The 10430-nt window shown below is 33.2% G+C and overlaps 1 protein-coding gene and 1 pseudogene across 7 annotated transcripts in view; both read left to right on the forward strand.

Moving 5' to 3' along the window:
* The window catches only part of PIAS2 (protein inhibitor of activated STAT 2), a 136886-nt gene that overhangs the window by 108742 nt on the left and 17714 nt on the right, over positions 1-10430 (forward strand). For all 7 annotated transcript variants that reach the window (XR_004230861.1, XM_031945981.1, XM_031945982.1 and 4 more), the window contains exons 10-11: positions 8950-9083; positions 10238-10409. Coding sequence is in view for 6 of the 7 variants with exons in the window: in XM_031945981.1 (XP_031801841.1) it covers positions 8950-9083; positions 10238-10409 (306 nt within the window). In the remaining variant the exon portion in view is untranslated. The remainder of the gene's footprint in view (positions 1-8949; positions 9084-10237; positions 10410-10430) is intronic.
* LOC111718975 lies at positions 8499-8611 on the forward strand (annotated as a pseudogene).

Consider the following 10430-nt stretch of genomic DNA (forward strand, 5'->3'; position numbering starts at 1 on the left):
TCACACTTTTTCCTTCTGTACAATCCACTGACGGGCTGAAAAAAACTAGCAAAATTGAACCTTCTCCATGTATCCAGCTATTTAAGAAATTTTTGATTATATTAATTTTTTTCCCCTAGATTTTTTTTCTTAATAGTTATTTTATTTTTACAAATACATGTAAAGATTGTTTTCAACATTCATTTCTATAAGATTCTGTGTTCAAAAGTTTTCTCCCTCCCTCTGCAAGACAGCAAGTAATCTAAGTTAAATATGTGCAGTTCTTTTAAACGTGTTTCCATGATGTGAAAGAAAAATCAGGCTGAAATGGGGGGGGGGGGGGGGAAACCTATGAGAAAGAAACAAACATAGGTGAAAATACTATGCTTCCATTCATATTAAGTCTCCATAGTTCTCTCTCTGGATGCAAATAATATTTTCTATCTCAAGTATATTGGAATTTTCTTGAATCTCCAGGTAGTTGAGAAGAGCTAAGTAAGTCTGTCACAGCTGATCATCACATAAACTTTCTGTTAACTGTATACAATGTTTTCCTGGTTTTGCTCACTGCTCAGCATCACTTTATCTAAGTTCCAGACTTTTCTGAAATCAGCCTGCTCATCATTTCTTATAGAACAATAATATTCCATTACATTCACGTACCATAACTTGTCCAGCCATTCCCCCACTGATGGGCATCCACTCACTTCCAATTCTTTACCACTACAAAGCTGCTACAAATATTTTTGCACATGTAGGTCCTCCCCCCTCTCCCCCCCCTTTTTTAATGATCTTTTTGTGATACAAACCACTGCTGAATCAGAGTATATACTGTTTTTTATAGACTTTTGAGCATAGTTCTAAATTGCTCCTTAATGTTGTTTTTGTTTTTGTATTTTTTATTTGAGATAAGCTTTATTTCTTTTAAAAGATTTATTATGAGTAAGGTTCACAACTTCCTTTCTCTGGACTTAGGAAAGTCTTATTTTCCAATATACACAGTAAAAGGAACGACAGCCTTTTCTGTTTCCTTGTTCAGAGAAACCCAAAGAGTTAATCAAGGCATATAGAACTCCTGTAAAACCATACTACTAGCTCTCTTAAGTAAAAGAAGTTCTAAAATGACTCTGAGGAATTGAGAATGATTGTTAACTTTAAGAATAAAATATAAGAAATGCTAAATGCTAACTAGTTAGGACTCAGAGCCTATACAACCCAGTATTAACCTTAGTGTCAAGTTTTATGACACTTGTATGAGAAGGCATCATCTCTAACACTTTTCTTGAAGGAATAGAAATGTATCCAAAAACATCTTAGTTTTCCTTAGCAACTTGTCATACATTCATTTATTTAAGCCTAATTATAAACCTGTTTATATTTCAGTCTGTACATTTTTTGGGGTAGTGACTTAAATAAATTTATCATGTACTTTCTTTTAAAAAAAAAAAACCTACCCTTTTCAGGCTATAAGAGGTACAGTATAGTATTCTGGGATTTGTTAACTGGCTGTGTTCATCCTGTCCATACGCTTTTGATTGTATAAACTTATTTTGTATTTTATCAATTTTTGTTCTTCCCAAGATAAATTAACCTATACTGTAGCAATGGGAATCAGTGAATTACATAGGAATATTTAATGTGAATCATTGTGTCTATATTTCTCTCATGTTAGGATTCTTATTTCTCTAGATGGAGAGAGAATTTCTCTTTCAACTTGTTGACAAATGAACAAGGGATTTGAAAACATAGAACAATGTAAAATTGAACTAGTCAATTATATTGTCAAGATAAAGAAAGTGTAATGCTGGAGAAACTGAGCAAGATAAAGATTGGAGAGTATTTAATAATTTATTAAATGGAGAGATTTACTGGGACCAAATGGATCCATGTTTGGTCCCAGGGCTGAATGAGACTATCATTTCAAAGAATCTAGCCCTGAATGTCTGATACAAGATTCTTTTATAGGGTAACTAGAACAATGATGTAATGGGGGAGGTACTGGCGAGGCTCCTGATATGCTAATGATGTCTAAAATGGATAAAGACCTTTATCACATTAAACATTAAGAGGGAATAAGTATAGCCTAAGGTCTAAGATATAAGACCTTTATCCTATCAAACATTAAGAGGGAATGGTTATGACCCTAGGTAGAGTAACTGAATAGGACAATTAGGGAAACTGGGTCAGGATATTAAAAGAGAACTGTGGCACAACTAAAGGAGGAAAGTAAATTTAGACATAAGTTGGTGTTCTGTCTACTGAGGTTGATGACAAGGAAGTTAACATGTATGATGAAGAAGGGATTTAGGAAAAGTGAAGTATAAGACATGGAATTATATCAATTGAAAGAAGGAATTTCAGGATTCTTTTGTAAGTGGAACACGTGATAATGAAAAGAGTGATTAACCACATGTGCATGTGAGGCTGAATGAAGTATGCCATTGAGTTGGGGGAAGATTGAGGAACTCTAGGAGAACATGGAGATCAAATATACATCAATACTTTGTTGAAGTCACTCAGTGATGAATCCAAGTCATTCAAGGATGAGGCCAGGGGTGGTTAGAATGGAGAGAGACTGAGCCAGATGCTAAACTCTTGGTAATCTGGCTTCCAATCTAATCACTCAACCAAAAGTATTGTGTAAAATTATCAGTGACCTCTTTTTAAAAAAGAAATCTTGATATATATTGTTTTACATTACTTAAATTTCCCTCCTGTGTCCTCTACTACTCTCCTTCCAGAGAGCCTATAATGCCAAAGAAACTGAGCAAGACAGATTAGAGACCAATTAAATAATTTATTAAATGGAGAGAAATACTGGGACCCATGTATCCCTGTTGATCCCTGGGCTGGATGAGACTATTATCTCAAAGAATCTAGCCCCTAGTATTGGGGCAGCAAGCCTTTTATGGAATAACAATAACAATGACGTAATAAAGGGATCTAGGTGGGGATAACCTAATAGAGGGAGCAGGTTACTGATATTCTAATGTCATTAAGGAATGTGTATAAAACCTTTATCTCAACCATTAAGAGGGGAGGGTCATAACCCAAGGCAGAATTACGAAACAGGACAATTGGAGGAACTGGTGACCCTATTAAAAGGGAACTTGAAGTTGGCATAACAAGCCATTCCATGTAACAAAGAGTATTATTTAAGAGGGAAAAAGGGGAAAAGAAAAAATAATTATCAAACCCAATTATTAACCTGAAAATGTCTGAAGATATGTGTGGAGGGTGTATATAAAATCTTGAATATCAGACTTTTTGAGAAATTCAACTATTTATCTTAGATGCATAATTTTGTTTTGTATATTATCTTTTTTTCTTTTACAATTGCTGTTAATCCCTTTTTTGATTAAGAATGCCTAGCCAGGGGCAGCTAGGTGGTGCTGTGGATAGAGCACCAGCTCTGAAGTCAGGAAGACCTGAGTTAAAATCTGGTCTCAGATACTTAATACTTCCTAGCTGTTTGACCCTGGGCAAGTCACTTAACCCCAGTTGCCTCAGGAAAACAAACAAAAGAATGCCTAGCCATAGCTGGGAAAGGTATAAGATCTGCTTTTCACAAATTTTTTAGCAGTTCATCTTTAATTTTCAGGTCACATATCCATTTTAGTTTTATTGTGGAAGTATAAGACGTTGGTCTGAACCTAATTTCTGCCACAGTGCTTTCCAGTTTCCACATTGGTTCTTATCAGATTGAGAGTTCTTTCTTAAATAGTGCTTTCAGTGTTATTAGACCTTAGGTTGTTGAATTCTAGTTTTTCTGAAACTCCTCATCTATTGTTACATTGATCTACTTTATATTTTTAATTAATACTAAATATTTTTGATGACTGCTATTTTATCATACAGTTTGAAGAGTGTTCTTCCTCGTTCTTGTTGTCTTCATTATTTCTCTAAATATTCTAGATCTTTTCTCCAAGTGATTTTTTTTTTTTTCATAATTACAACTTTTTATTGACAGAACCCATGCCTGGGTAATTTTTTTACAACATTATCCCTTGCACTCACTTCTGTTCCGACTTTTCCCCTCCCTCCCTCCACCCCCTCCCTTAGATGGCAAGCAGTCCTATACATGTTAAATATGTCAGAGTATATCCTAGGTACAATATATGTGTGCAGAACCAAACAGTTCTCTTGTTGCACCGGAAGAATTGGATTCAGAAGGTAAAAATAATCTAGGAAGAAAAACAAAAATGCAAACAATTTACATTCATTTCCCAATGTTCTTTCTTTGGCTGTAGCTGCTTCTTGTCCATCATTGATTAATTGAAACTGAGTTAGATCTTGTCTTTGTTGAAGAAATCCACTTCCATCAGAATACATCTTCATACAGTATCATATATAATGATCTCCTGGTTCTGCTCATTTCACTCAGCATCAGTTCATATAAGTTTTTCCAAGCCTCTCTGTATTCATCCTGCTGGTCATTTCTTACAGAACAATAATATTCCATAACATTCATATACTACAATTTACTCAACCATTCTCCAATTGATGGGCATCCATTCATTTGCCACTACAAAGAGGGCTGCCACAAACATTTTGGCACATACAGGTCCTTTTCCCTTCTTTAGTATCTCTTTGGTATATAAGCCCAGTAGTAGCACTGCTGGATCAAAGGGTATGCACAGTTTGATAACTTTTTGAACATAGTTCCAAATTGCTCTCCAGAATGGCTGGATGTATTCACAATTCCACCAACAATGTATTAGTGTCCCTGTTTTCCCACATCCCCTTCAATATTTTGCATTATCTTTCTAGCCAATCTGGCAGGTGTATAGTGGTATCTCAAGAGTTGTCTTAATTTGCATTTCTCTGATTAATAATGACTTTCTCCAAGTGATTTTAAAAAAAATTGTCTGTCCTCTTGGGAATGAGGCAAACATACTCATGGAGGCAGTGCCCATTTTGCCTTGTTTTATTGGCTTCTGAGAAAACAGTTGTGCTTTATCTTTTTCTGACCATTAGACTCCTTCATATTTAATAAATGAGTATTTAGTAGTAGATTGTCATTTATGTAGACAAAGGGAACTATTCTTTTAGTGACTGGTATACTACAAAGGAATAAAAAACACCTTGATATATGAGATATGCTTGAGAATTCCTAACATTCCTAAGGGTTGTGCATTTAAATCCCACTGAAGAAGGAAGGCCATTTGAAGTGACTTCCTCCTGCTCCTTTTTGTCATTGGCATCCTCAGGATTTCTTTTCACTCTTACTGCAATTTATAGTAGAGAAAACCAAATTTCTTTTGTTACCACCAAGCACTTAGTTGGGAGAATGCTCTTTATGATTGGTCCCTTCAGTGATATTGGAACCTGGGGTTGTGGGAACTCCGGCTGGGTCCTTTTTTGGGAATAATTTTTGGAGATTTCCTTACCATAGAACATGCTACATTAGTGTTGCACTACACAATAGATAAAAATGCCTCCAACATTATTTCATACCTAGACACCCGGTCTTTCACAAGGCATTTCGTGTTTAGGTTAAGAATGACACTAGAACTAAGTGTGCTTTTTACATGTAGTTTAACTTTGGATGTGCTGTCTTGGAATGGGGAGTAACTAATACTGGGTATTTACGTTAAACCTGTTGGCAATATGTCACCCATTCATACACTTAATTTGATCTTACTGTAGCTGGCTAAAACTTTTTCAGCCTTTCTTCTCTTGTTTGAAGAGAGCATCATACATCCTGAAGGTTGGGTTCCTTAGTTTGGGGGTATTTTTCTAGTCAGTTCTGCTTTTTCATTTTAAAATAATTATATATACCCCTCTCTGCCTCAGTGAGCTTTCATTTATAATGAAAAAAGATCCTCTTGAGAAAAAGTCATCACACACACACTTTAGTAGTCTTTCATTACCTCTTCTGTATTGATCATTTTATTTTACTCCCTCTCTTTCCATAGTGTTTTTCTTTTTTCATTCTGTATTTTTTCTGTTGCCCTCCCAACTTTCTGGAGAGCTGCAGCTTTTCTTTGACATACTTCATAGCAAGAAGTTGTTCTTCAGGTATTTCTCTAGGAATGATAAGTTTGCACAGTCAACATACCACATACTTGTTCAGCCTAAAAACAGAAAAAACAGACTTCTCCCTCCTCTTCCTTCTCCTTTTCCTTCTTCTTTTTCCTTTTTTCTTCCTCCTCTTTTCCTTTATTCCTCTTCTTTCTTTTTCCTTTCTTCCTCCTCCTCCTTTTTCCTTTCTTCCTTCTCTTACTCTTTCCTTCTCTTTATTTGCATTATAGCGCTACATCTCTAAAAGTTCCCACACTCTTAATAGAGACATTGCACCCTCTCTGAAATCTTTGGCTGTTGGCTAAATGCTCTGTTCTTTTGAAAAAGAGAGAGAAAAATACAAAAGAAAAGAAAGCCTTGATAGCCAAACTTTGGAGTTTTGTATTATAAGCCATCAAATTTCTGTTCTTCTCCCACTCACCTGTTTTCAGGTATAATGAATAATTAAAAAGTGTCTGGCCATTACATAAATTTCTGAAATGTAAGCAGCAACCTTAACTAGGGGATGTTATCAGGAAACTTATTTAAAAAAAAAAAATCCTAACTCATTCACTGCCTCTTAACATCCCTCTGGTTCTAGTAATTTGTTATTTTGTTCTTTTCCATGTGAAAATCAGTAATTACCCGATTCCCTTCCCATCACATACATATAGATTGTTGATAGGTCTTGTTAACAGAAAAATTCTAAATATACCTTTCTAACTATTTTTTCTCTTTGATGATTCTTTCATAACAGACAGGCAACAAGCATTTGTTAATTGTATATATGTCCAGTGCTACGAATACAAATACAAACAAAAAAATTAAGCTCCAGATTTCAAGGATCTTATATTATATTCTAAAGGAAAAACACATTAGTGATGATGAGTACAGAGTATAAAGTGGGTTCCATAATAAAGATTGTGGCTTAACTGGATTCAAGAATCTTTTGCCCCTTTTGTAGTTATCTTCATGAATTAGTTTTAATTTTTTTTGCATAAGCAAGTGCTTTGAATTTCCAATTAATGAAGCCAATTTTATTTCAGTGCTCAGTAATAAAATCCTAAATATGAATAGACTCCTGATTTATTCTATATAAACTACGTAAGACAAATGAATTTTTTCTTAATGGATTTCAAAAGCTACTGAGGAAGTTGTGGCTCTTTACCCCTAAACCTTTATTTCTTACTAATTGCTGATTTTTCTATGTCTTCTGGGATTTTTGTTTTATTTTAAATCTTGGGCCACTTTTAAGTTTCTTAGCTCTCAACGGGGACCAAATTTAGATTAATTGTTTTAAATCTAAAGACAAATAAAACAATTGTTAATATCATAGTGTTCCTGTTTATAGGAAAATGACTAAAGTAATTTTGTAACATTTTTTGTAATGATATTGTAGTGAAGACATTGAATACATAAAGAGTACTATGGTCTTTTCTTAGTGTATTCCTCCTAGTCAATCGTTCATTATATTTTGTATTTTCACTTATATATTCATCAAACATTTCTAAATGTCTGCTGTAAGCTAACCCCACTGTTTGGTGTTGGGAAAAGACAAAGAAAATTGACTTGGTCCATGTTCTTATGGAGCTGATTTTATTATGTGCAGCTGAGAGAGTTGGTAAAGATTGGGGGAAAATAGCTAGAGGTGCAGTTCCTAATTACAGGTGACTTTGCAAATTTATAGAATATGAAGCAGTTTGAAATGTTTTAACCATAAATTCCATGAAGCAAAAACCTTGCAGGCAAAGCGAATAAAAACTTCAGTAAACCCATAATGTTTGATATCATACAGATAGTAATTTTAAAATTCAACAACTTAAAAATTCCCTAATTTGAAGCTGGGGAAAAAGAGAATGTTTATTTTACAACATATTTGACACTTTTTTGCTGTGTCTCAGGTTGGATCAATCATTCAGAGCTGTAAGGAATTTTAGTGGTCATCTAAAAGTGGTTATTTTATAAGATAAGGAACTAGGAAGTAAGTTACAGAACCAGGAGTCAGATTCACATTCTATGATTTCAAATCCAATGTTCTTTCCATCTTATCATTCTGCTAGTCATTGTGTTCTTTTGCATATTGGAAGGAAACACAGCTATCAAAAAGTCTTATTAAATTTAAAGATGCTATAGTAATTTTTAAAAATTTGGTAAATTGTACTTTTCTCTCTGCCGTGAAATCAAGTCCTATCATTTGAATATTAATAAAATATCTTGAGGGCCAAGATTTCATGGTAAAGACTGTTCTTTTGAAAGATATGGCTAAGAAATAACAAAGATTTTTTTTAAACATTATTTCCTGAAATAAATTGTTTTGATTGTGTGTGTGTGTGTGTGTGTGTGTGTGTGTATAATTTTTAAAGGTAATGTTATTTGTTAAAATGGGGTTGAATATTTATCTCACTTTCGTATTGAGTACTCTATCCTTGTGATACTATACTAACTTATATTCAAGAAGGTTTGAAAAGAAGTTGCTTTGAGAAGTCATATTAGTAAATGACAGAAAAGTAGCAATTGTACTCTCTTAGATAGCATATATGTTAAAATTAGAACAATACAGGGACGATTAGCATTATTATGGCCCCTTAGCAGAGATGACCAGCAAATTCATTATAAATGAACTTTATTTAAGAAAGAATAGTAATTATTTTGTTTTTTCTAGTTTTTGTTGATTTGATAAAGCAGAATATATTTGGGGAATTTTGTTGTAAACCTAGAAATACCAAAATGTTTTCTTGCTTTTTCTATATATCTAAATAAATTGATTAATCTTTCTTTGCTACCTATTTAAATTTAAGAAAACAGTAAAAATGTACTTTGAAAATAAGGTCCTAGAAAATGCCACTTATCATCTTAGTTCTAGACAGCAACCTGACTTTTTATCATTTTATTATCTCACCTGTAAACAAAAATTTAAATTATGCCTAAATGGTTTTTGTTTTTTTGTTGTTTGTTTTGGGCTTAAAGGCTCTTCATGGAAATTCTCAATGAGTGTTCTGATGTGGATGAGATTAAATTCCAGGAAGATGGTTCTTGGTGCCCTATGAGACCGAAGAAAGAAGCACTTAAAGTTTCAAGCCCACAATGTACAAAAATAGAAAGTATGTACAGAATACCTAATTTCAAAAGTTAGGGACTTGTCCTTTAATTTTACCTTTGGCTACAAGATCTGTATGGTTATTTATTTGGGTTTTATCCATTCATAAATTGAAATTATTTTTGCTTATGTGTGTATTATAAGGTGTAATGCAAAATTAATAAATTTGCTTCACATTTAAAGAAGCACAGACACATGAGTTTAGATCTGGCATGGAGTTTAAGAATCCTCTAACCTAGATTCTTCAAAATCATTTTAGTTCTTTTTGCTTGTTATAGAGTGAAAAAAAGTAAATAAAAGCATCTTTATTTTACTTTAGATTCTCAAAGGAAACATTCAACTTAACTTTAAGGTTAGCCCTAAGGAATAGTGTCTCTTCTGAATGAAATTTAAAAAAAAAATTTCTAAGTAGTTAAGGGATTTTTGTAATTTATTTTCCTACTGGTATTTTCAAAAAATTTATCCAGTTTTTTTTTTTTTCAAGAATTTCCCATTATGATTACATTTAATTATGAATCTTGATGTCCTAAGTTATACTTTATATCTGGTGTTCGAATTAATGAAGAAAAAAGGATTGTTTTGATTAATTGAAATCCAGCAATATTCTTAGAATTTCAATTTAACCTAATAACTTTTCAATCCCACCTCTAGTAGTAAGTAGCAAAATTGATTAATTTCAATTCTCTTTCCCATTTTTCTGACAAAATTTTGATGGAAATAATAATCAAGAGAGTAATGTTCATTACCCTGCTTATAAGGAATCATATTAAGTAAAGTAGAAAAAAATAAGGGGATTCTACAACTACATTTAATCCTCATTAATGGACTACGATGAATAGTCAAATTACTCTGCTCATCATAGCTTTTTAAAATGTACAAAATAATTTTAGTAGTTTACAGCCTCTGTTTTTTATATTTGAGACAGTTAATTGTTTTTATATGAAGGTTTGTAGTGTTTATAAAATTTTGTTCATTTCCCATCCTTGTTTATTTAGTACTTTTAGACAAATGTTCATTTGCCAGCAGATAAATGTGGTTCATAGAATAATTAAGTTTAAGATTATGAACTGGTTGTCATGGTTCTCATACTAATCTAAGTATCTGGACATTTTTTTTCTCCTATTAAAACCTTTATTTCTTTTTATCTTTTCTGTCTAGGTTCAAGTGTCCTCAGTAAACCCTGTTCAGTGACTGTGGCCAGTGAAACAAGCAAAAAGAAAGTAGATGTTATTGACTTAACAGTAGAGAGCTCTTCTGATGATGAAGAAGAGCCTCCGGCCAAAAGGAAATGCATATTTATGGCGGAGACACAAAACAGCCCAACCAAAGGGTTTGTTCATTTAAAGTTTAT

Source organism: Sarcophilus harrisii, chromosome 1 (genome assembly GCF_902635505.1).
Source record: "Sarcophilus harrisii chromosome 1, mSarHar1.11, whole genome shotgun sequence".
In the NCBI taxonomy this organism is placed as follows: domain Eukaryota; kingdom Metazoa; phylum Chordata; class Mammalia; order Dasyuromorphia; family Dasyuridae; genus Sarcophilus; species Sarcophilus harrisii.